Below are 25,760 nucleotides of genomic sequence, written 5' to 3' on the forward strand. Positions count from 1 at the left end.
TAATAAAACGGGCATAAATAAGAATCCTTTGTGCGGCTTGCATTGTCTTGGCAAGGGAGCTGGTGATCCATCAGGGCAGGGAATGAATGGGCACATCCCTAATTAACAAACTTCATCAACTCAGCGCAGCTGAGGGAACCAAGGCGACTGCGGGCGGCTTTTACCGCATCTCTCAACAAGGGATGGGGTATCCGGGAAGATAATCGCCTGCTGGTCTCCATTTAAAAACTTTGCATCTTTCTTCAAATAAATGACTCTATACAAGGTGGACTCCAGTGTACCCCAACATGGCAGGAGAGTGCCTGAGTTTGTGAAAGACGAGAGGAAAGGGGCAAGCCAGCTGTGAAGCAGCCTTTTGGTGTACCGGAGCTGTGCTTGGCATCTGCTGCAGTCTGTAATGCAGGACAGACGCTGCCGCTGGTGGGCTCTGTGAGCCCAGCTCTCTCTCGTGGGCCAGTGGAAGCGTGGCCATTGGCACCGAGGTGGCGAGTTCCTTCCAAAAATGCCCCATGTTGTGGTGGTGATTCTGCCTGGCAAGGGGACAGGCTCCTGCTGCTGCTGTGATGGGTTTTGTGTGTATGGCACGGTAGTTTGCTTGGCTGTTGAAAACTCAGGGTCATTGTCTGCACAGGAGAAATGCTTTGGCCTGATTTGGTAATTTCCTGGGCACCTGAATCCTTTCCTGACTGCAGTAGAAGTTTTGGACATGCAGCTAACTACCAGATGTGGCTCCGTAATCTCATCTTATTCCCTCTATGATGGTACGAGGTCTCTTTCTGATCAGAACTATGCCTGGGGGTGGGGGCGAGAGCTCACGTCGCTGAGACAGCAAGGCCGTGAATTGCCTTGAGACGGATTCCTCCACCAGGCTGGCACTCAAATGAGAGGGACTTTGAGAACAGGGCCCCCTCTCTTTTCTAGATTTTCCGGGATGTTATTAATGCACATGGATAAACTCAGTACAGGGCGTATGTTTATCTTGGATGGGCGGCATCCGTACTGCTGCGCGTGCGTGAGAGAGAGAGGGGAACTTGAGAGGGTTTTTTTTTGGTAGTATGCTCAGTCTTTGGGATTACTTAGTGCTCACCAGCACTGCACCTAGGCAGTTAGTCTGAAGTCAGAGCCTACGTTGCTGTGGAAAGTATGTGAGATAAAGTATATGAGTGAATAACTCAGGGTCAGCAACCAGATGGATTTTCCCAGGATTATTCCAACTTTCTCAAGAGAATCCCAGTCCAGATGAACACAAGCATCTCTTGAAACATTTTAAGCACTGTCCTCTTGCCACACAGGAAGTTGATACAATGGGGTTTTTATGCCACGTGAGGGTATTCCAGTAGCTAAATGCAAGGGCCCAAGATTGGGGGGGTCCAGAACATCTGGAGTGCTCTGCCACCGATCCATCTGTGACCCAGGGCAAGTCACCTTGCTGCTGATGGCTTTGGTTTCTTCACCTCTATAAGGGCTGACAGCACATTGCAGGGCAGACAGATTAGCCAGTGCTTAAACTTGAAACCCTATAAACCTAAGGAGGGAACCCAGGGATTTTAAAATCTGTTGATGTCCTGGAGCATGATCAACTTCTGCCAAGAGATTTTCTTTTTGTATGATGAAAACCTTGTTGATTTCTGCAGCTCCTGGGAGACTTTATGAGGTGAAGTTGGTGGCATTCACTAAGCATGAAGATGGCTACGCAGCAGTGTGGAAGGGCAAAACAGAGAAGGCACCCATCACAGCAGCGGGTAAGAAACAGCTGTGAGACTTTGAGGTACTGCTTAGTTATTTCAGCAGCTGCTTTCTGCCCATACGGTCACCTCTGTCCCGCTCTGCCTGCGGTTCTCAAAGGGATGAAAGCAATGGAGATGGACGTGAGAGAAACAAGGGTCGTGATCCCAGCACTGGGGGCTAGCCTAATTATTACCCACGAGACCCTGTCAGAATTTGGAGGCAGGTCACTGTAGTGTGTCTCTTGGAAACCCCTCGCAGGCACATAAGACTTGAGGGGTCTTTGCTGTCAGGCTCAAAATTAATTTTTCACTGTAAATTATATGAGAGAGTCTCTTGAGGTGGAAGCTGCGGACAAGCTCCCAGTCCCTGATGCTGTGGGTTTGGTGCTCTGAATTCAGACAGCTTTTCCTACTGTCCCCTTTCAACGTCTTTCTCGCTGAGTCAGTCATTGCTAGACAGACCAAGCCGGCTTTTGTTGGAGTCCCCGGGTCAGTCTTGGATCCACCCTTTATTTCGTAAAGGCTTGGAAGGTAATGTGAAAACAGCATTCGTCAAGGCGATATTAAGGGAAGGAAAGTAAATGCTGTCACAGAGCAGCAGAAGGATGCAGGACTGGGCTCTCGATACCTGAGCTATTCATCTCTAGGGCAGTCAGTTCATCTCTTTAGCCGGCTATTTTCCCACCTGCCCTTGGCCTGGTCAAGCGAGTCAGCCCTTCAGCGGGGCCTATTTTGATCTCTGCACTCAGATCTCTGTACCATAAAAATGTTGCAAATGCAATAATTTTTCCCTTGCATGCAATAGCAAACAGCAAGAGCTTGGCTCAGCACAGTCAGTCATTGCTAGAGAGACTGAGATGAATGCGAAATTTGTTTTCATTGCTTGTTTTGCTTAGTGGTGTTAACCGGGTCATTTGTGGAATCCTTAAAGCTTATTCTATCTATTTGTGGCAATTTTGAGCCCCTCACCGCCTTTAATACATAACCCCATGTATACCTGAATAAACATCTCAACTCCCACCCAAGGCAGAGAAGTGCTATGACTTCCTCTTCCTGTTTGACAGATGGGGATTGTGGTTTGGGGAGGTTAGGTATCTTGGCCGAGGTCAAGCACAAAGTCTGTGACAGAGCACAGAATTTGAACCTGGGTCTTCCTAGCCCCAGGCTCACACCCCCACCACTGGGCCCTCCTTTCTCTCCTTGCATCGGTGGTAGCTGGCCATTCCCCTCCTGTGGCATTTATACGTGTGCATGTTTTCCCTCTTCCTACATATCCCACAGACCCTCCAGTTCAGAAGGGCCCTCCGCTGCCCCCAGTCCAGGTCTATGCAGAGTCCAACAGCTCAACCTCAATTTGGCTAAGGTGGAAGAAGCCAGATTTTACAACAGTCAAGATTGTCAACTACACCGTGCGCTTCAGCCCTTGGGGGCTAAAAAATGCTTCTCTTGTCACATACTACACAAGGTAAAAGTGTGATGGTAAAGACCTGGCCTGGAGAATGCCATCCAGGTGGGATATAAAACATGAGCAGCTGGGGAGATGGCTGAGGAGCTCAGTGGCTTGGCTGATGCTCAGGAAACGTGGGTTTCTGACTTGTGGCTGTGGCTGAGTCCCATGTCAAGACGGCCAGTCCGTGGTGGGTGGCCTTCTGCGATGAAGAAATGTCCACTACCTTAACCGCAGAGGTGTGGCATGGACAAACACAGACTCTGTCTTGACCCCAGGGCCCAGGCTACTCTGTGTGCTGCAGTCTAGTTTCCGCACCTCTGCACTGACAAGAAAGCCCATTGCAATATTGCCAGTGCCAAATATTCAAAAATGCTTCCTTTCCTCCCCCACACCAATTTGGTTCTGGTTTAAAATTTTAATTAAACTTCCCCCCTCCTTTTCTTTTTTTTTAAATATTTGCCTTTAAATGAGGATTCTGAGTCTTTAATGGGGTTAAGTTTTCAAGCTTTCCAGTGCAAGCCAGTCATCCACGAAGGCTAGAAATTTACTTTTTTTTTTTTTTAAAGCTGAGAGTCTCACATGACTCCAGGAGCTGGGGCTTTAAACAAGACCCTAACTAGAATGAGACTAGTGATGAAGTCATGGGTTTGACCTGTGGGTTTGACCTACCCTAATTCACCCGCATCTTTTATGACTCTTGTGCTGTTGGTGAGGCTCTGATGCAGCAGGACTGGTCCCATCCTCATTTAACCTGCCCTGTGCACATGTATTTCTCGGCAGCTCTGACGAAGGTATCCTCATCAGCGGGCTAAAACCCTACACCAAGTATGAGTTTGCAGTGCAGTCTAATGGAGTTGGGATTGATGGGCCATTTGGCAGCGTTGTTGAGCGGTTCACTCTTCCAGACAGTAAGTATCACAGTGTGGCCAAAACATTCCCCCAGGCACTGAGCTGAATGCAGCGTGGCCCACCTCATCTCCCCTCGCTTGCCCTCCACGTGTGTTCCCAGCTTGTGATGCTTTTTATTCTGAGAGTGCATGTGAAAACAGGCCTTTTGTTCGTGTCATGAAATGCTCAGGCCTTTGTCTGGCTTGAGCTCGCTAACCCTCAGTTTTCTTCTGCGTAACCAGAGCCTGAGAGCTAGGTCTGGGGACAAACAGTCTTGTTCTACAGAAACCCATTTTGGATGGTGGGTTTGAACCAGTCCCTTGGGGTGGAGAGCCCATTGTTATGGGAGCAGGGACGTGAGGGAGGCAGAGAAGGTGAAAATAAGAAGGGTGGATGGGATTAACGGGATCCTTTGCCCTCTCCCAAGAGCAAACCATGCGTAAGAAGAGCTTGGCAGTATTCTAGCTCTGTACCTGTTACAGAGCTGTGCCATTTTGCCAGGGTTTTCCTATTACTCTTCATTGCCAGCCAAGACAGATAAGCTGGACATGGCATATCCTTCCTCTCAGCCCTGTGCTCGCACTGTTGGCAGCCACCAGCCAGGTTCACGTAGGGCTCGCATGTGGAGGCCACTGAGGTGGATGCTGTGTCCACACCTGCAAACAGCTCTTACATGTTTGCATGAGTGGGTGGCACCGAACTCGAGGCCTCCTGAAAGTATGATCCCTCTGGGGCTGAGTTCTCACCTCATCTGCTGCTGTTTCCCTGGCGTACGTTTGGGCAGCCTTTGTCTTTGTCTCCTCAGGGCCATCAACACCTCCCTCTGACCTCCGGTTGCATCCGATAAACCCCTATGCTGTACAGGTGCACTGGTGCCCGCCTGCCGAGCCCAACGGCATCATTGTGGAATACCTCATCCTGTATAATGCCAACAACACAGAGCCTGACGACATGTGGACCCTGCTCACGAGAGAAGGTGAGGAGGGGAATGCAGAGTGGCGAGCACGAATCAACCCAAGTGTCAGATCAGGTTGTCCTTACCCTGTCTCCTTTCTCTGCCTTCTCATGGGATTCAGTGTCTCTGCTTTCCAAGGCATGAATCCTGGTGACTGAGGGAAGTCTAATGAGCTGGGAGCATACAGGAGAGGCCGAGCCAGCCTGGAATCCAGCTACAGAGGAGGCCATGGGGAACCCACAGCTGAGTGTGAAGCTTTGAGTGCTAGGAGTGAGGACGTGGCAGGTGAAAGAGGAGTCCCCAGAAGTGGGGGGGCTGCCTCTGTCTCCCAGCCTTCCTGCAGCACTGTGCTTTCTGTGCATCATAGCAGTGGGATGGAAAGAAGCAGAGGCAGCTGGTGGGATTTCAGCTGCCTGAGCAATGGGGCTGTGCCTCTGAGATAAGAGGCAGGTAGGGAGGATTCTGGACCAGAGCCCTGCCCTTTACAAGCCGTGCTGCATGTGGACATGTGCTTGGAAGCAGGGCCTGGGGGGAGGCTTGTTAGCACATTAGCCAGCTCAGGGTGTCCATGGGTGGCTTGCTGACGGAGCAGAGCAGGGTTGGCAGTGTCCATCTGCTGGGTGCTGCTTGGGGGTGGGGGCCTGAAGGCAGTGCGGACGGAGCACATGCTAGGAGCAGCAGTGGGTGGAAAGGCTGTGGGGAAAGTGCAGAGAGAAGCCAGGAGCTGTGCTGCTCAGTGCCCTTAGGGGGAATGGCGCTGAAAGGGCCTCACTCTCAGGGCTGGATGATGCTGAGTGGCAGAGGCTGCCAGCCATGTATGTAGGCATGCATCTGGATTAGCCACTGAAGGGAGCTCACAGCTGGGGGGAGTCCTGATCCTGCCAACACTTTCTGCTGCCTAACCCCATGCCTCTGGGTCATCCTGCTAGCTCCAGTGGCATGGGCTTAGCAGGGGGAGCCTAGAGGCACAGATACTAAATCATTTTTGCAGGTGTCCAGGCCAGGAAAGCCAGTTAGGATCAGTAGTGCAGGCCTGAGGATTTTCCTCAAGTATCCCTGCTGGGAACCTGTTTGTGGGGAACAGGAAAGGGGTGTAGCTGTGTCAGAAGCTGCAGTGTCCAAGTTACACACATACCAGGTCAGGTTTAAGGCCACAGATTAGTCATCTGAAGCATCATTGTTTTGGAGTCTGTTTCCTGAGCGTGTGTGGCACAAAGACTCTGCTAGCTCAGCCAGAGAGACAGAGCCCACGACCGCCTTTCTGCTGTCCCCGCGATGGCCTTTTTAAATGGCACATTTTAACTTGCTTTTGATCAGGAAATATTTTCAGCACCGAAGTGCATGGATTGGAAAGTGACACCCGGTATTTCTTTAAGATGGGAGCCAAGACCGTGGTGGGATCGGGGCCATACTCCAATGTGAAGGACGTGCACACCCTGCGGGAGAAGCTGTCTGGTATGAGAGCACCGTTCTTCCTCCCTCGGGGCCTGGGCTGTACTCGGGAGGGGTTGCTCACCTGGCTCCACCGGTGCTTATATTTAGCAGTGGCAGCTGGCTGGGCTTGCATGCGTGTATGCAAACAGGCCTGATGACGCTGCAGGCTCTGCACAGACCTAGCCCAATGCAGGGTGTCGCACACAAGACTTTGTGTGCACAGCACTCGCTGACGGCTGCATCTGTCCCTGGGTAGGGTTTGATCCCAGTAACCTACCTCTCCTCCTAATGAAGGGTCACACAAAGTGGACTTTGCTGCCTGTGTGCCAGGCCTTGCAGCAAGAAGGTAAATGGGGATGTTAGTTCACTCCCAAATCTGCCTGAATGATCACTGTCTAGTCATTTTATCCCCTCATGTTTTCCTGTGTGCACGCACACTCCCGTGTACATATATGAGGTATATGTCCAGATTGGGGCAGCAGCTTTCCATTCCCCTTGACTGGAGAACACAAGATCTGTTCCTCAGACCTGTGTGGAAATCTGGCATTTCCCTTGGTGAAGCTGGTGCTGATCTGGATGCACCACACTCTGCGTCCCTCTCTGTTAACGTGCGAGCTGACAACTCGACTGTGTCCTGCTAGATGTCCTGGACATCCATTCGGTCACGGGGATCATCGTGGGAGTCTGTCTGGGCCTGCTCTGCATCCTCTTCTGCATGTGTGCCAGCTTCCGCAGCAGCAAGCAGAGGTACGCCACATGTTGGCCACCCAGTTGAGAGCCGAGGTGCTGATGTGAGGCCAGACAAAAGGGCCTAGGAGTGTCTTTGCCATGTGCCAATGGGCTGGTTTTCCCTGGCTGTTTCAGGACTCTATCCTGTGCCACTCAGCATAAGAAATGGTCCTTGGAAGTATGTGCTTTAACGAACGCTGCCTGATTAGCTTCTCTTTAATTTGCATTCTTTAAGCCATTGCTTCTTGCAGCTCAGTGGAACATGAAGTGCCCTGTCAGAGAATAGTATCATCCCTTGTTCCCCTTAGTGCAGGTAGAAACTGGCTCCTGCTTGCGTCCTGCTGTTTGGGAGCCAGGCGGGTGTTGATACGAAGGCACTGAACAGCTCTGCCAGTCTCCCTTTAGGAAACCTGCTCTGTGCCTGCATCCCCCTTTGTTCTCATGAGGCTGTTGTTTCCTAGGAAAACCTCCTTCCTTCCGCATATAATTGAGCAGGTTGGCGTGGTCGGGGCCATAGCTACACTTGGGGCAGTTTCAGTGACTTCTGCTAGCCCCAAAAGCCTTGCTCTTGCCTGATGCTCCTGCCAGAGGATGTCGTTTGGAGTTCACCGAAGCTGTCATTTTAGAGAGAGGCTGTGTCAGCTGGGTAGGAAGGGGCTGGTGCAGGACTGGGAGGAGGGAGCTCCTCGAAGTCTTACCCACGTCCTGTCACTCAGCCCTCTCAAAACTCACCTCCTTCAGGTGTCTGCAGACAAGGATGACCAACCTTTGTCACCTTGCAAAGAGATTGGCAAGGGTTAATGAGAGGTAACCTTCCCCGCTCTGTGTCAGGAAGCTGCTCTGAGCCCTACCCACTGACCGGCTGGGGAGGGAACGGTTGCAGTGTCCATGCGCTGTGCAGGGCTCTGGGCGGACCCAGTGCCCACTAGCGAAGCAGAGCAGGGCCAGGGCCAGCGGCTGGCGCTTTCATCCATAGCCTCCCAGCAAGACCTGCTGTAGCAGCCACAGGGTGGGTGGAAGATTTCAGACTCTGTTAGTACAAGTGTCAGGATTGGGGCAGAGCCTTTGGAGCCCTATCTTGGGCCCAGCAGCGGGGCACTTGGATTTCATGCTTTGGGTCTTGGCATCTACTAGCCGGGCAGGGCAAGAGCAAGGCTGTGGTCATCCCAGGGGAAAACCTGTGTTGGATTTTCTTGTCCCCTGCAGGGCAGCCCTGCCAGGTGTTGATTCTCAGGCAGCCACAAACCACACTTACTGCCATCGGGGCCGGCAGGGGCCTCCTGCACCCAGCGCCCACTCCGATGCCCACGAGCTGGAGTCCCTTATGTCCTCGCTCCCGGAGGAGACTCCTGTGCCCCTGACGGATATCACGGAGCTGACGGAAGTGCATGGCCTCATCCACACCAGCCTGCAGGGCGATGGCATCCACGGAAATAGGAAGGTAATTACTGCACTTGCTGGGCAGAGCCTGGGTCTGATTTCAGCTCTGGGCTGGAAGGTGCTGAGCTCTGTGGACCATTGCCAGGGTGCAGTACTGGCAAGGCCCTCTTCTGTAGCGGTGGATGCTGAGCGGCTGTGAGTATGAATTGTGTTCCCTTTTGTTTCTGCGATACAGCGGTCCTGGACTATTTCCAAACACAGTGGGTGTGAGGATCCAGCACCTTCAGTATCCCCTGGTTCTTAAACCATGAATTAGCCATGTAATTATTCTGTTGACATCAGTGCTAAGGGTAGGCAAATCTTGTCCCCCAAGTGCCTGGGCTCTGTGTTCGGCAGGGCAAAGCATGGAGAAGAAGGACTCCTCTTCCCTCAGTTTGCCAAGCACCTGAGGAGTTGATTCCTGAATGTTCCCATATCTTTCAGGGAGCAGTGGATCCCAGGACTTCAGTGATCCCCCCTGGGGAGCAGGTGAAATTGTGAATGGATTATTAATGGATAGGCACAGGATCTTGACCGGCTGCTTCTGCTGTACATGTCCAGTTCTGCCTTCTCTCTACTAAGCACTGCCCCTGGTTTATTGGGAAGATCTGCAGGTCCCTGCACTGGTGTTGCTCAGTGTTTCTTCTCCAGCTAGAGGCAGTCGTGTCCACGTAGAGATAGGCAAAGGCTTATTCCCAGCTGGTAACTGTGGATGGGAAAACATGTATGTCAAGCTGCCCCTCACTGCCAGAGATCCAAGAAGAAATGTCTCTCCCTCTGGCCCCATAGGCGCAGCACTAATGTGGCCATCCTACAGGACCAAACCATCACTGCGTTATGAAATCTAATAGCGCTGTAGAACTAATGGAGTTCTGTAGAAAACTAACAGCAACTGTTAAATTACCCTGAAATTCTCCCATATTTGAGAGACTGAATATCCCTTCTGTAAGGTTTTCTCTACCCTCCCGTGCAATTCTTTCAAAGCAACATAATTCTCTGCTACATTTTATATGAAGATTTAAGTTGTGAAGTCCTCCTTACCTGTCTAGCGTTGCTGGACTTTTTCCGTAAGATGCCGAGAGCCGGAGAATCATTACGTGGAGATCTCCTACTTAGATGTGTCATGTAGATTGGTCACAGATGTTAGTTCTGTGTCAAAATGTGGACAGAGAAGCAGCATTGTATTAAGGACTTCACCTGCCCACCTAGCCCATTAGCTCATAGTGATATCCTGTTGGATGCTGATGCTTGTTAGAAATGAGCCAAAGTCCCCAACATTTTGGATTGGGCTCCTGACCTGAGGGTTGGGTTGGGTTGGGTTTGGTTTAGACCAGTCTTTAGTGGTTACGGGGTGGATTGAAAGCCCCCTGAAGTAGCAAGGAAGAGTTGTGTTAAGTTCAATAGGATTTAGGTCAGGGTCTGTGTTAGCACCTTGAACCATGCTGTGGAGTGAGCCCATCAAAGCACGTGCCAGGCATATGCTGCAGCTCTACATGGGAGAATTCCTTCCTGCCTTTTGGTAAGAAAGGGAGTGGTCAACTCCGTTTAATTTGCATTTGCAAGGCAGGCTCATTTGCAAGTCTGGTGACATTTCACCATGATGAACGGGAGGTTTGACTTTCTGCTGGAGTTCTGTGCAAAGGTCTTGGGGCAGCAGACACATCAGAACTGGATGTCTTCCTAAAAGAGATGCTGTCGCTCAGACAGAGGGTGGATTGGATGCAGAAATGGGTGCATGAAGTTTGACAGCCTGGAGGTAGGAAGTTGCACTAGGCCAGTGATTCCAACCAGGTTGTCGTGAGCTTCTTTTAAGGGTGTCACAGGCTGCTGTGCAGTATTGGCACTTAGTTGTGCGAACACTTCCAGATGGGCTTGGACACTCTGAATTCCTGTCTGCCCTGTTGTGGGCTTTCTGTGTTCATTGCAACTGAAGAATTGCTCTAGTATTTTTCCACAGTCAGAAACGAGTGAAAGCCAGCTGCAGGTATTTTCTGAGAGGGACCTTGCTCTGAAAAGTTGGAGAACCACTGCACTAGGTGATTGTGATAGCCCCCTCTTGCAGTGCCTGGAAGCAGGTTGAAGCACCTGCTGACAGAGTGCAGAACAAGATGACAGTGCATCTGTGGACTATATAATATGATTCCCCATCTCTTGAAAGGTGATGACGTACCTTTGTCCCCATGTCTGTCCAGCACCTCCCGGAAGTGGGGGCCTGGCGTACCACCGGGGTTCTGGGGGCTGGGGCGATACAAATAAAAAACCGAGCATTGCAGGCACCGCCAGCGTGCATCTCCTGGGAACCCGTAGGGAGTTCTTTAAGCCCATGGCTTTATCCTGTGTTGCTGCAGATGTTCTCGTGCTCCACCGCCTTTTTGTGGATCATGCTAAGCTGGGGGCCACGGTGAGCTCTCGTGGCCGGGGGAGGTGGTCCTGCAGTGTGTAGCAGCTGAGGTTCCAGCACTGATATTCAGATGCACAAAATTCACCGGCATTTCACAGATGCTCTAGTGTAAACCGTGAACTCTGGCGAGTATCACATTTGCTCAACTCCGTGAAGAGCGAACGTAGGAGGGAAGCAAACACCTCTGGAATGAGCTCAGTGGGAATGTGCTTTTTTGACGTATTCTCTCCTTTCTGCTTAATTTGCCTGACGTTGGGTTGTCTCTCCCTTCTCCCTGCTCGTTTTCTCTCTCAAGCTTGTCTGAAGCATTTCATTCCATTAGGGAGCCTTTAATTGGCCTAATTTAGTTAATCTGTTTATGTCTTTCTTTGTAACCCAGCGAGAGCATGTAAGGTAATTAGGAGGTTGAGTAAAACAAGCACATTGTGAGCACATGGGAGTTCATGTTTGCATCAATCATATGCTTGTATGTCACTGGTGCAAAGGTGTATTTGGGATAATCAAATCTATGTAAGGGGGGTATGATGGAGCTGCCCTGCAGCTCAGCTGCAATTTGCCTCTTCCAATTTTCCACATCCCAATCTGCTTGTGATGCCTTCTTGAAATGGTCACTTAGCCCCTGAGATTTGGTTCTGGGGTCCGTGAGCTTAAAGCTTTGGTCCCTTTCCTCCCTCCTTCTGGGGGGAATAAACCTAGATCTCTCTTCCAGTAGGGCCCAGGTAGGCTCTTTCTCTCCGAGGCAAGCTCTCCTCTTAGAAGGAGCCAGGAGCACAGAGTGTTAGTCACCCGCCCTTTGGGCTGAGCCTGTGAGAGGCGAGCACCCCAAACTTTCAGCTCTGAGCATGGTCTGACACGTGGCCAGTTTATGCCCTCCCAGATCAAGAGCATCTGAGACCTTCGAATGTGACTGTGGAGATGGGTGCGTCTCAAACCCCAGTGCTGTGATACCCCCAGATTCCTCCTTGGATGAGAGGGGGGTTCCCAACGCCCTTGGAAACCTATATCCTCCTCTTGGGAGCAGGGCTGCAGCAGCAGTGTCAGCCAGACCTCTCATCTGCCAGTGCTCAGGGCACTCCTCTGCTGGCCCCTTCTAGCTGGATGCACGTGGAAGAGTGCAAGGGTTTTCACCCCCAGACTCTACCCCAGGCCCGGTGCTTTGAACTCAGCAAAGCTGGGCCCTGATTCAGCAAAGAGCAGGTGTATCAAGTCAAGGATGTGTTTCACAACTTCGCTGAATCAGGGCCTGAGTTACCCTGGGGGCTGAGGCTAGATCCCTGCTCCCCAGGCCAGCCCACAGGGCAGGGTGATGGATTCCCCACCTGGACGCAGCAGCCTTCCAGAGGTGGTGTCAAGCATGGGGCCTACCTGGGGCCTGCCTCCCCGTGCCCCGGCGCGTAGCCGGGGCTGCAGCACGAGCGAGCCGTTCTCAAACAGAGAAGGGTCTGATGGTCTGGGACCAGCCAGGGACTTGCGGGGTGGCCATACAGCTCTGCCACAGGCTGCTTTGTGGCCTTGAGCGAGTCATTTAGCCTCTCTGGGTCTGGTCCCCTCCTGCGAAATGGGGACGCTAGCGCCTCTATCTCGGGGCCGGGAGCACATGCATTAGAGACTGGGAGGCGCTCAGGTCTGACAGAGACATTGGACCAGAGGTCCGCAGGCTGTTGAAGCTGTGATTTAGAGTCAGGGTTTCCTTCAGCAGCAGCTCTACCCCTGCCGTCACTGCCGTCTTACTGGGCATGGGCCCTGGCTTGGTCAAGTATTTAGGACTTCAGTTCCATCTACTTTAAAACCCGGCAGAAGTCATCTGTGCTTTAGCCCTCTGCACGTGGTTCAGAAGGTTTCCGCTGAAAGAGTCAGAGCTTTGTTTTGTTACAAAGGGACAAAATGCCAGTGGACAGGCCTGTGTTCTCCAAAGAGCAGCCGTGGCAGCCTGGATGTGCGTGTGCAGCGCGCAGAGACCTTAGCAAGCCCCCCTCTCCCCCCTTCAGTGGTCCGGCCCTTGACACCTCTCCTCGGAAGGAGAAGCTGGCAAGAGGCTGTGGCAGCAGCCAAGAGCGGCCACTGGAGGGAGACCTCATCACATGCAGTAAACACGTGTCTTGCACGGACCCTTCCGAAGCTCCACATCGTGAAACGTGTGTGCACCTAACACGAGCATGCGGTAAGCGTGCGCTCCCCGGCCACAGGCACCACGCCAGGACCCTTGGGCACCTGGACTTCGAAACTTGTAGGGGAGCTGCGGTTGTTTGATCCTGTGTAGAACAGAAGAGAAGAGGCTGCTGCCGCTTGCTTCTGGCACAGATTCTGGACATGACCTTGGGTAAGTCACTTATCATCTGGGCTCCTTAGTTTCTTCATCTGCAGCGTGGAACTGGTGCCACTTTTCCCCAGTCAGGGGCACTGATGTTGGGGCATAGCTTATCTGCAGCAATTAAATACAGCATGTCTTCTCCATTCATGGCTGCACAGTGCCCTGGCACTGCTGGCCTCTGCTGAGTCTCCTCACAAGGAGGCTGATGGTGTCATTGCCCATCCCTGGGGAGCCCCTGGCTGTGGATCCCCATAGTGCCCTCAGGCTTTGCTGGGTGCCAGGATAGTCCCCAAGGGCCATCACCGAGTTTTCACTGGGAAGACTGGCGTCTCCTCACTCCCGCAGACCTTCCACCAGCCCTAGGAAACGGGGGAGAGCCTGGTGTTTGTAGAGTTTCTCTCATCCCCTGTGCCAGGTGAGGCCAGTCCAAGGGCTGCTGTCCCACTGCTCCAGTCCCACGTGGCAGTGCCCAGCCTCACCCCCTGCAACATCCACCCTGCACTCACGCAGCGCACGGCTGCAGAGGGTCCAAATACAGCAGTTCCTCAGGGGACAGCACACGGAGGCAGAAGGCCTGGGCAGTGCCAGCTCCCCCAGCAGGACCAGTTTAACAGTCGGTGCCTGTGGTCTGCCCACCTGTCACTTCTGCGTGGTGACCCCTAGCTGCGGGCCAGAGGCCTGGCCCCGGGGCCCTCACTGGAGGCCACCCGCTCGTTCCACACGGGCATTTGGTGTTGCACCTCCCAGCAGCCCTCTCCAGGGAGGTCGGGGCCATTTCTAGCAGGTGTTGGGCTTGGACGCCAACTGGAAGGAGCAGGACTGCTCCTCCCATGCTGGTACGGAGACCTCCTCGCAGGTGAGGCCCCTAGGGAGACTGCAGCCCACGGTGACTCAGCAAGCCAGTGTCAGAGCTGGGCTTAGACCCCAGAGCTCCTGGATCCCAGGCCAGTGCACCTCCTGTAGACCCCATAGCCATCGGCGTGACCCAGACAAGCCGTTCTCTCCTCTCTGCCTCTGACTGTAAAGCACCCATCAATCATATCCCCGGAAGACAGGCTGCTGGCAGCGGTGCCCGAGCTACCTCCCCTGCACGTGGCTTAGAGTGGTGCTCACGCTCCTTGCTCTGCAGTCAGTAGAAATGGGGTCTGTCCCTTTGTCATTTGTAGTATGGTCAGGCTGCAGAGCTGCAGCTAGCGTTCGAGCCTCCGTTGTGCAAGGAGGAGGTTTGCTGCCCCACCGCGCTTCTAGTCTGAGTGGGCAGAGGATGTCGCATTGTCCCCAGCCTGACGATTGAGGAGCAGGGACGTGAAGTCCAGGGCATCTGCACAGCTAGGAATTGGATTTGCGTCCCAGTCCAGGACCCATGCCCGAGCCCCATCTTCCTCCTTGTGCACTGCTGCAGTGAGCGCTGTGTTGAGTTGTCAGTAGCAGGCGCGCTCCCACACGCTGCGGACAGCGCCCTTGGTTAGAAGCAGGGCTTGCCCATTCTGCGGCACTGTTCTGCCCATCCTCCCGTGGGTTTCCAGTTGCCCCTCCTGGAGCTGAGTGCACCCACGGGCAGCCCATCCTGCACCCTTCTGTCTCCCTTCCAGATGAGCCTCTTCACCTCCAGCACCCGTGGCCGCCTGGGGCAGGGCATGATCAGCAACGTGATATTTAGCTCGGGGGAGGCAGTGCCGGCTCACTAGTGGTTGGGGAAAAGCAGAACGGGACAGGTCAGAAATTGTTGAAACTCTTTTGTTTTTTTCAGTTGAAGTTTGGGGAGGGGGGTAGGAATGCATGTGTTCAGCATAGAAAATTTCAGCTTTTCTCAAAAGCCTGACAACCCAAACCTTCCAGCTCTTATAGTTTCATAGTTTCATAGTAGCTAGAGTCGGAAGGGACCTAGGTAGATCATCTAGTCCGACCCCCTGCCTTAGCAGGAAAGAGCACCGGGGTCAGATGACCCCGGCAAGGTGCTCATCTAACTTCCTTTTAAAAATCCCCAGGCTAGGAGCCTGCACCACTTCCCCTGGAAGCTGGTTCCAGGCCCTAGCCACCCTGACTGTGAAGTAGCGCCTCCTAATATCTAATCTAAACTTACCCTCCGCCAGTTTGTGACCGTTATTCCTGGTCACTCCTGGCAGTGCACGGGGGAACAGGGACTCCCCCAATACCTGCTGATCCCCCCTGACCAGTTTGTAGCAGGCCACAAGGTCCCCCCTTAGCCTTCTCTTGTGGAGGCTAAACAGGTTCAGGTCCCGTAGCCTATCCTCATAAGGCCTGCCCTGCTGACCCCTGATCATACGAGTGGCCCTCCTCTGAACTCTTTCCATATTGTCCACGTCCCTCTTGAAGTGTGGCGCCCAGAACTGGACGCAGTACTCCAGCTGCGGCCTGACCAGTGCCGCATAGAGGGGGAGGATCACCTCCCTGGACCTGCTCGAGATGCATCTGTGGATGCATGATAGGGTACGATTGGCCTTCTTGACTGCCTCCCCACACTGCCGGCCCATGTTCATCGTGGAATCAATGACGACTCCAAGATCCTTTTCCGCCTCCGTGCTGGCAAGAGGAGAGTTCCCCAACCTGTAAGTGTGGTGCCGGTTCTTCCTCCCCATGTGCAACACCTTGCACTTATCAGTGTTAAACCCCATCCTATTCTCATCCGCCCACCGTTGCAACCTGTCAAGGTCAGCTTGTAGCCTATTGCATCCTTCTAGTGCACCCACATCCCCCCACATCTTAGTGTCATCAGCAAACTTGAACAGGGTGCTTTCTACCCCCTCATCCAAGTCACTGATGAAGATGTTGAACAGTGCAGGCCCGAGGACCGAGCCCTGCGGAACCCCACTGCCCACATCCTTCCAGGTCTTCAGCCAGTTCTCCTCCAAAATGATATTTGGAAATTCATTTGGGAGATGCCACCAGCGCGGTTGCAAGGGGTTGCCCCATGCTGGCTTCCTTCTCCGTGAGCCCAGTTCCCCAGACGACTGCATTCCCCATGAGCTCCTCCGTGGCTCGGGGAGAGGCAGCGGTGTCTGATTGTCCCCCTCCTCCCCCAGGTTTGACCGGTATTTTCCACGTGGGAAGGGAAAACCATTCTCTCTAACTAGTTTTAAGTAAGAGCCCCTCTGCTGGTGGCTACTGGATGTTCCCCTCAATCTCAGGTAGGAGACGTCCGTGTGCCGTAGTGGTGGTGCTCCCAAGGTGGGAGCCATTTCCCAGTTGCCAGTCCTGGGTCTGGGTGGTGACTGGCTCCAGCCAGACTTATCGGCCTCGTCTCCTGCGGTGCTCCTGGCACCTTCTGCCGGGACATTCATACCCGTGTGCAGGCACGGACCCCAGCTCAGCCACTTGCAGGAAATTGCTGCTTGTAGCTGCAAAAGTGGCAGGAGCTAGGAGTGCTCTTGCCATTCGTTGTTGCTGGTCCTGTGGAGGCAAAAATGACGCAATCCGTTTCCTTTGATAAGAGATTTGCTGTAGCTCCAGCACCCTTGATTGGAAGATGGTTGTATTAGCTGTCATTCCTGTTTGCAGTGGGCAGTTTTTTACCCAGGGACTCTTTTTTCCTCCCTATACGTTAAATTTTAAGCTGGCCCCATCCTCCGGAGTTAACTGCAACGGCTCAGAAACCATTTCCCTCTACCCCTCCCCCTGCCTTTTCAATCCAGGCTTTAAAAACCAGACCTGGAGCTGATCATAAGTGCCGGACCTCGGAGGCCTGAACTCTGGGCGAGGGAATTCTTTCTCGTGCATAACCTGCTTTGGGAGCCTGCGGGATAATGTTGCCTCCTGAGGCCCGGGGGCTTTGCGTTTGTGGAAAGTAGCAAGCTGGCACAAAACAAGTTTGTTCTTCATCACAGCTAATTTCAGCCAGAGCCGGACAGGCTGTTCCCCAAGTCATCAGAACCTATGTAAACACGGCAGATTGACGTTTCCGCTGGCAGCTGCGCCTCTGGGGACTGCTCTGGCCTTGCTCTTTCTTGCTGCGTTTTTGGTTTTCACTAGAAACTTGCAAGAAAGTTTGCAAATCCACAAAGGGGGGGGTGTACCCTGTACCCATCATAGCGCGCGCGCGTGCGTGTTTGGGTATCCTGTAATAGTGTGTGTGTAGAGGTCTGTTATGTGTGTTTTGTGTATGTGCATCTGTGCAAGATGGGTTTAGGTATCTGTTAGAGCATGCGTGCTATAATTGCATGTGCGTGAGCGTGATAATGTGCTCGGGTATCTAGAAGAGGACGTGTGTGTTATGCATGTGCCTGCACCTTCAAGTGTGAAACTTCCAGGATTTATTTAGAATCGCAGACGATGAGGGCTGGAAGGGGCTCAGGAGGTCACGTCCAGTCCAACCCCCTGCTCAAGGCAGGACCAGCCCCAGCTATATCATCCCAGCCAGGGTTTTGTTGAGCTGGGTCTTATAAACCTCCAAGGATGGAGACTCCACCACCGCTCTGGGTGACCTGCTCCAGTGCTTTTTGTTTAGTGCTTGTACGTTCTCTAGCGAAGGGTCACAATCTGTTGGTCCCGGGCCTATCTGCAGAGAACCAGTGAGCAGTGGGAGCAAATAATTGTATCAACTGCATGACAAACATGCTCTCATTTAGTAATCTTCCTTAACATGGCTCGTTCTTCCCTGCTCCATGTCATCACCTGTCTGGTTTCTCAGGAGTTGGGGTTAGTTTTGTTATTGCAGACAGGCAAGGGTCCAGGGTGGGAACAGGCTGTAATGCATGTCAAGGAAGTGTCCACAGAGGCCCATTGCCCAGGGTTCATTGCCTTGCAGCTCCCGCAGAGAAATCTGCAGCTTCAGGCAGCACGTTTTCCTAAGAAGAGTTGCATAAAGGATGGCTTTACTGTCTGGTGTCTCGGGGTGTGCCCCGTAGCCATGGCTGACCTTCCCTGGGTGCAGGCTTTGGTTCTAGGAATTAGTCTGATGCTGCCACCTGCTAAGCACAGTCAGCGGCTCGTTGGACGTCGTAGCGGACGGGGTGTTCAGTGCCGGGTGGCCCCGGGCCTGCAGCAGGTACATGGGCATTTTATTTTAACCTGCCTTTTGCCGGCACTGGCGTCCCGCTGTGACACTGGTGCTTTGTAAAGGGCTTACATCAGAACGCCTTGTTCCCAGCCAGATGGACTGAGGCACAAGGGGGTCAGATGGCTCACTCAGGGTCACCTTGACCTCCAGCAGTTCCTTGCTGTCATCACTAGAAACTGCCTCTGTGGTCTGCTTGCTGGGCATTACAATGTACGTGATCAGGCCACACATCCCTGTCTGTATACAGCGAGATTGCCCTCCATTTTTAAATGGCCTCTTTGCAGCCCTCTCGCACCCCCTGCCTTCCTCCTCTGGGAGCCGATAATGTTTGTGGAGCAAATAGCTCCCCAAAGGAACAAAATCCAAGGGAGAAAGTGGAGTTGCTGCATCCACCCTGAACTCTTGGTAGCAAGGTGAGCCCACATAAACACAAAGTAGCCCAGTAAAACCAGGGTCTGTAAAGAAAATACTTTTTGTCCATGAACTAATAGTCTGAGCTGTTAAATAACTTCTGCTCTTAAAGGGCCACTTTCCCCATGCACAGAGGTGTGCATTCAACAGTTTATTGCAAGGGGAAGCTGAGGGAACCCAGAACAAATTGCGTTCAGCCCATATAATTTAATTAGATCTACAAACAAGGTAACACTGGTTGCCCAGGGGACTTGAAGCAGAGCAAAGAATAGCTTGGTGGTCTGCTACAAAAAAGAAAAGTGGTGCCCCTGTATTGAGGGGGCTTCCAGATTTGTTTACCCAGGCCCTAGCTTCAGGCAGGAAATCCATTCACAGCGTGCCGAGCGAGCGGTCTTCCAGCCCCAGCTGGAACAGGCCTTGACAGTGTCCCGAGGTGCCGGCCTTGCCGCTCGGTGCAGATCGGGCCACGAACCAAAGCAAAACCTGCCAGACGTTGCTGAGGAATCCCCGGCACTTTGCCCCAGGCTCTTGGTTTCTGCCACCAGCGTGATGTTCAGTGGGATCGAAACTTCCTGGTCTCCTCCTGGCCTGGCAGCTTTCCCCAGCAGGGAGTTTCATTCGGCCACAGAAATTAAAAGTCCGCCCGCCTTCTCTTTCTCCACGTGGAGCGCAGCTGTGCGAGTCGGCTCTTGCCTGCGCCTAGACCCCAATACGGTCTTACCTCCCCTCCCAAGCCCAGGGACACTCCTAGCCTGCTCCCTCGCTGCCGTTTCCCCGCCCGGCCTCTGTGTCCAGCGCAGCTTCCCGGCGACCTTCAGAGCCATCCTCAGCCCTGCCGGAGCCGTCGGGTGACTCCCCCGCTCCTCGTTCTGGTGGCCTCTGTCGCTCTGCATCGTCTCAGCCCTCAGCAGTAGAATTACTCCAAAATGTTTGGTTTTAGCTCTTTTAAGGCCCCCCCCACACACGAGCTTTTGGACAAATCTGGGCTTTTTCAAGTTAAAAATTGGTGGGTCAGAAAAGTTTAAACTCAAAAACGTTTTCTACTTTTAGTTGCCTCCAAAAGATTTATTTTTTCACTTTCTGACAAAAGCCCACAAACATTTTCAATGAAAATTTTAGTGGAAACGACACATTTTATTTCCATTTAAACTTGCCATCGAAGTGGGGACCTATTGATTATTTGTCACTTGTTTCATATTCTGCTGGGTGCTGACAGCAGCCGGTACATCTTTGCAGTCTGGTATAAAACTCAGCCAGGCACATCCCAGACCCGTCCGTCACAGAAGTATTACAGCGAGGTGTCAAGGTGGCTAATGATCGCTGTTGTAACACAAGGCAAACTGTGAAAGCAGTCGTCGTGGCAGGGCAGGTAAGTGTGTGTAATTGCTGAGGCAGCTAGAGGATGAATGAGAGTGACGTCACTGCTCTGTTGTCAGCTGGTGACTGCGTTTTGAGCACAATAATTCCAGAAGTCGGAGGCGCTTAAGACAGACAGATCTTGAGGAGGCATCTCAAGCTGTGCTCGTCTTACTGCGAGGTCTGATGCTGAGACACTTTTGAGACGCCGTTGGGTTTTTTTCCCGTTAGCTGGATGAAACGAGAAGTTGCGGCAACTGTGCCTGTTGCAGGCACGTGTGTGGTGAGTGCTGAGGCGCCAGGGCTCGGTGGGTACCACGGCGAGTCAGTACCATGCAGGATCCGTGCCTTCTGGTTGGCTTCGACCCGTCATTCTCAGCCTGGGGTACCGCCAGATCCTTTGGAGGGTGCCCTGATGCGATAAGCAGATAAGCTAAGTCAGTAAGCACAGTCTGAGGCTTATCCCTGCCTGACCAGTTCTCTGCCCCCACTATCCAGCCCCTTTGTAAGGAGGTCAGCACTGTGACATACAGATTGGTTTTTGAAATTAGGTACCACGCCATTCACAAGAGTTACAGAGGGTGCCGTCAGTCCAGTAAGGGCTGCCTTGAGTCCAACACCTAAACCAAGAGTTTTCCGTCTGTGGTGTGCAGACCTCTGGGGGTCCACAGACTGTGCCTAAGGGGTCTGTGAAAGATGACTATTATCCATCAAGAATATATGAATACCCACACTTGCAAGTCAGAGGGATCCACTCCTCCATTTGAAATTTCCAAAGGGGTGCACACCTCCATTCAGCATTTTTTAGGGGTCTGCAATGAAAAAAGGTTGAAAATCACTGCTTAAACCATTCCATTTTGGCATAATGCATGGTGATGCTGAAGTGAACTTGTCATTACCCTGTGTGGGCATCTCTCAGACCTGCTGCTGAACGCGGTTAGCTGTACTGCTGGCAGGTAGGAGAGTCTGACCTGGCCATCGTGTGCCATTTTCAGTGGAAGCACTTTTCCAAAGTAACCTGACTGGCTTGCCTGCTTTTGCTACTGCCAGTTTTCCTGAGAGGAGCTTCATAGCTGACTTAAACAGCATAAAGGATGGGATATTTTAGGTTGAAACTTTTATTAATGTATGTATGAGAACACACACATGCACACGTGCGTGCCCCCATGGCCTATGGACTTTGTGGGTGAGAGCCATTCCAGTAACTTCACAAGAGTAAGAGTGTGAGCCATCACGTAGGATTCATGGAGAGGCAGAGCGGTTCGTTGCATTGCAAGTCAGAGCAGCTGGGATCTCCTCCTGGCTTTGCGTGATGTTTGAGGCAAGACATTTATCATCTCTGCACTTGATTTTCAGTATCTGTAACGGGGAGCAATCATCCTTATGCCCCTTTGTAAAGTGCTGTGAGGTCCCCGGGTGATGAGAGCTACGTAAGGATAGGGTATTGTTCCTGCTCCTGCCAACCCTGTCGTGAGGTGCAGATGTATTAAGGCCCAATCTCATGAAAATCAAAGAGTGTTTTCACAGACTAGAGCAGGCTTTGAACCAAGCCTTAAAACAGAAGATACCTGCAGTGTGGTGCCAAACTATACACTTGTTGGCCTTAACATTCTTCAGTCAACAGAAAAACCTCTGCGTTAGCTTTGGACCAAAGCTGCATCGCTGTGTACCGTGGGAAGAGCAGATCTGGGAAAATCCTCGTCAGCTGGTTGTTCTGCATCACAACATAAGAAATCAGTCTACTGTACTCCGGTGTGTCGGAGGGTCAGACGAGTTTTTGCAGCCAGCGTCTTATTGCAGCATCGAGGGCCAGGGCTCAGTTTGACGTAGAACTTTATACACGTCAGTGTTTTTTGCTGTTCAGCTGCCTGCTCTTTCAGGTTTCTCAGGTGGGAATGGGTGTCCTGATCACTTCTTTCCTTTTTTCCCTGCAGTCATCATGGGCTAAACCAGTTAATCAGACCTGGACAAACAGCCTGGCCAGGTATGGAGATGTGACACCAGAGCCTCCCTTTGCTGCGAATGGATCATTGAAGCCTCCAGCTAATGCAGGACAGAGGCTTTTGTTACAAGCCCTGGTTTACAATGCTGTTACGGTGGGTGTCCTTCAGTGTTTGAGCTGCGGGCGGGGGTTTCGTAGCTTGTCTTTGTGTGTCTCGTCCTCATTTCTCCCGTGTACAGCAGGAGAGAAAATATTTGCCCCATCAAGTTTTTCTCAGTTTGAGTTTTTATTCTGTTGCCTAAGTCCGACATGGTCATGTGCAGTTGCCAGCTCTTCGTAAAAGCTGTTTTATTTTCCAGGAGTTCTGTTTCCCCCAGTGACTCCTGTATTCCCCACCTTCCTTTCCCTGATCCTTGAGACCTTGGATCGTGGATGGTGTCCTTCTGGCCCTAGCTCGTTTATCAGATGGGGAAGGTGCAGTCTGGGGAGATCCTAGGATCCCCCTGGCTTCACCACAGCAGTGCACCACTTCATGTCCTGCTTTATGCAAACCTGCGGTGTCCCTGTCTGTGCGCTGCCTGGCTTCCTGTGAGCGGAGACCTGAGGAAAAATGCCTTGCATTCGAAACCATGTCTGCCTTAATCCCAGCTACATGGTTGGTCCAATAAAAGATAACACCCTAAGAAATTCTTGGCTCTCTCATCATTTCTGGACCATTGCATCTACAACATCACTCTTATACTACTGTGGAAAGAACTGCAGTTTTGCCTATGAAAAGAACAAAAGATTGAGGGTTGACTTAAGCCTCTTTCCCCAGACCCCATGAAGCAGTTCCCATTGCATTTGCTTCCTTTATCTTCGGAAGATGGATCAGAATAAAATCCAAGTTTTTAGTGCTTTCTTGCAATAATTATTTATCCTCATGTTTGACACTGCATTTGCCACGTTAACAATTTCTAAGTAGATTCTTCATTGAAGCACTTCGTTATGAGCTCAAATCAAGTCTATCTACCAAGAGATTTGCTTGATTATTGCTTTAAGATTTTGTTTTCTCTCTCCTCTAACAAGTACCTCTAAGTAACCTGTTTCCTTCCTAGATAGCAGTGCGAAAATCAATTATACACAGGATGTAATTAATGTTGTGTAAAGAGTTAAGACAATGTTTTACAACCCAATTACAGAGAGCCATTTACATTGCAGCTTAGCCAACCATCAGAGTTTGTCAACAGAGGGGGAGAAGTGTTATAATATGTAAATGATGCACAAAGTTGGCCTCCACACAAGGGTTATGCGTAGTGTTTCACAATCTCATTTTGTTCCCTTTCTGTAAGTCATTGGAGGCCAGTCTGTCTGGCAGGTGCCACAAATTAGCCCCACTTCCTCCCAAGGGCCACTTCAGGCCCCTTTCTGTGCCTGATCTGCTGCTTTGCTTTCTGCTTCCTCTCTGATCTGCTGCTGTGCTGCCTGTCTCCTCCCCAGTCTGCCACTTGCCACGCACACAGGCTACTCATGCCACTTGTGACTTCCGTGCCCATTGGCGACACATACAGGGTGCATGCGGGTGCAAGTGCACCCCCTGAGATTAGCCGTGTAACCCTTGGAAATGCCAGCTGTGAAACTGGAAGTGCCAGCAGAAGTGCACTTCCAGTTTTGCTGGTGGTGGTTTTGGGCTTGGCGATCGGCCGGTGGGGGGTACCCTCCCACCTCCATCAGCAATGTGGTGCCCCCTCAGACTCGGGAGATGCTAGTCGCCCATGTCCGAGCCTTACGCAGGCCACCCCTGTTGTAAGTGAAGCTGTTCACCATTGAATGCATTTGGCATTTGAAAGATGGGAAAGCTGACTGTCCTGAAGACTGTGTGAATCTGATATGAGAACTCCCATGTGCAAATTGCAGAGGACTCAAACACCCCTGGATGTTGGTTAGATGCTGCAAGTGCAAAATTATTCTGCACTTTTCCACTCAGTGTCATAATCAGGGATCCGGGTGTTCAGTATGCTGCGGGAAAACGCGGATTTTCTCCTTTAAAGGAGAAAACCAGGGGAAAACATGGGTTTCCCCTTGCAAGCTGGCAGCCTTCCAGCCTGCAAGGGGCTGTTCGGGGCTGTGGGGAGCAGGACGCAGGGGGACATGTGCATGTGTGAACATGCACACATTCATGTGGCAGCCAGGCAGCAATGGAGAGCAGCTCCCGCAGTTTCCTCCAGGTAAGTCTGTGCCCCCTGCCCCACCTCATTGCACAGGCAACACATCAAGGAGGTGCAGGGGACATATGCCTCCCCAGATTTCTGCACCCACAGCAGGACGCAGGGCTGCAGCCGGGCCAGACCAGCTCTGGGTTGGAGGTAGGTCCTGCCCACTGGGCTGCAGAAGCGGCTCCTGCCTGGAACTGGTTTGGCCTGGCTGCAGCCCCGTGCCCCGCTGTGGGTGCAGAAAACTGGGGAAGCACGTGGCCCTACTGCCCCCCAGTGCATCGCCTGTGCTCTTCCCCACCCCATCGCTTGTGCCCATACCCACCCCCTTCCTTTTACGCTGCGGGGCTTAGGGCAGGGGGCAGCAGTTTGGTAGTGAGGGGCACCAGCAGGGCCAGGGGGCTGTGGGCTGGGAGTGAGGGGCAGGGGCAGTGCCTGGCATATCAGGGCTGCTCAGCACCATAATGCAGTGTGTGTGTGTCGGGGGGAAGCTGGACCTGCATCCTAGTGAGTGAAGGAGCAGGAAGAGCTCTGATTTTCCGTGATTAAAAAAAAATGCCAAAATTTATAGGTATTTAGAATTTAGTATAGTGATTGAGGCACTGGTAGGCTTCCAAATTGCTTTAAAATGGTGAATATATCAGTAAAATACGGTGTTCACCTGATACCTATACAGACTGTGGCATTTCATTTTAATCACAGAAAAACCTGGATTTGTGGGGTTTTTTAAAAAAAAGAGATTTTGCAAGTTTTCAACAGAGAAACCCAGGACCCCTGGTCATAAGCTAGGGTGAAAGCAGATGGCTAATAAGCATGGGGCAGGCTAACTGCTGTGGTCACCTAGCCATGCTGAGTGGATCGCCCCAGGGGCTTGTGGACCCAGCTCTGCTGTATTTGGCTTACTGCACCTTGGAGTTGTGAAGCAGACAGGGTCTTGGAGACTTGCTTGACCTTGTTACTTTGAGAAAGGTTTAATCCATAAATGGCCTTTGCGCAGGGGTGAAACATGGGAGGAAGAGGCAGGTTATGGAAACAAAGTGGTGGGAGGGCAGGCTGCATTCATTTTTTCTCTCACTGTTTTGGACAAGCCCCATTGAAAACATCACAAAAAAAGCATCAAATAACAATAGAATATTTTAATGCAGATCTTTGAGTAAATGCAAATTTTCAGTAACCTTTTTGGTAACTTTTTAAATGTTTTCAGAAGGTTTTTAAATAAAACAGTTTAAAAAAATCACGGAAGTAGCCAAAACCGGATGTGGGAGCAGTTGAGCTCCTTTGAATGGAATTGCACTCTGAATTTTTTTTCAGGGAGATCGGTTTCCTTTCTGTAAGTGCAGTTGGATTTGTTTGGGCCAGGGAGCCTGGCGTCTGCCGCTTAAGGTTGATTTAGGGGTTCTGTTCCACAGGCTCGCTGTGTTGTAATGGCCTGTCCCTTCCCATCTCTGGGTCTGTTTTTCCATCTGTGAAATGGGGCTCTTTGCTTCAGAATACATCTTTTGAAACTTTTGAGGTCCTGTGATGGGAG

At 51.9% G+C, this 25,760-nt stretch overlaps 1 protein-coding gene across 4 annotated transcripts in view; it reads left to right on the forward strand.

Annotated features, from left to right (window-relative positions):
- The window catches only part of IGDCC4 (immunoglobulin superfamily DCC subclass member 4), a 151,469-nt gene that overhangs the window by 122,297 nt on the left and 3,412 nt on the right, over positions 1-25,760 (forward strand). For 3 of the 4 annotated variants that reach the window (XM_090028749.1, XM_090028753.1, XM_090028750.1), the window contains 8 exons: positions 1,635-1,742; positions 3,009-3,192; positions 3,958-4,085; positions 4,871-5,041; positions 6,338-6,475; positions 7,096-7,201; positions 8,390-8,624; positions 22,033-22,194. In XM_090028749.1, coding sequence (XP_089884875.1) covers positions 1,635-1,742; positions 3,009-3,192; positions 3,958-4,085; positions 4,871-5,041; positions 6,338-6,475; positions 7,096-7,201; positions 8,390-8,624; positions 22,033-22,194 — 1,232 coding nt within the window. The remainder of the gene's footprint in view (positions 1-1,634; positions 1,743-3,008; positions 3,193-3,957; positions 4,086-4,870; positions 5,042-6,337; positions 6,476-7,095; positions 7,202-8,389; positions 8,625-22,032; positions 22,195-25,760) is intronic. The other variant, XM_090028751.1, reaches the window with a different exon arrangement.

This window comes from Crocodylus siamensis, chromosome 15 (assembly GCF_052110815.1).
Source record: "Crocodylus siamensis isolate JL-2025a chromosome 15, ASM5211081v1, whole genome shotgun sequence".
Lineage (NCBI taxonomy): Eukaryota > Metazoa > Chordata > Crocodylia > Crocodylidae > Crocodylus > Crocodylus siamensis.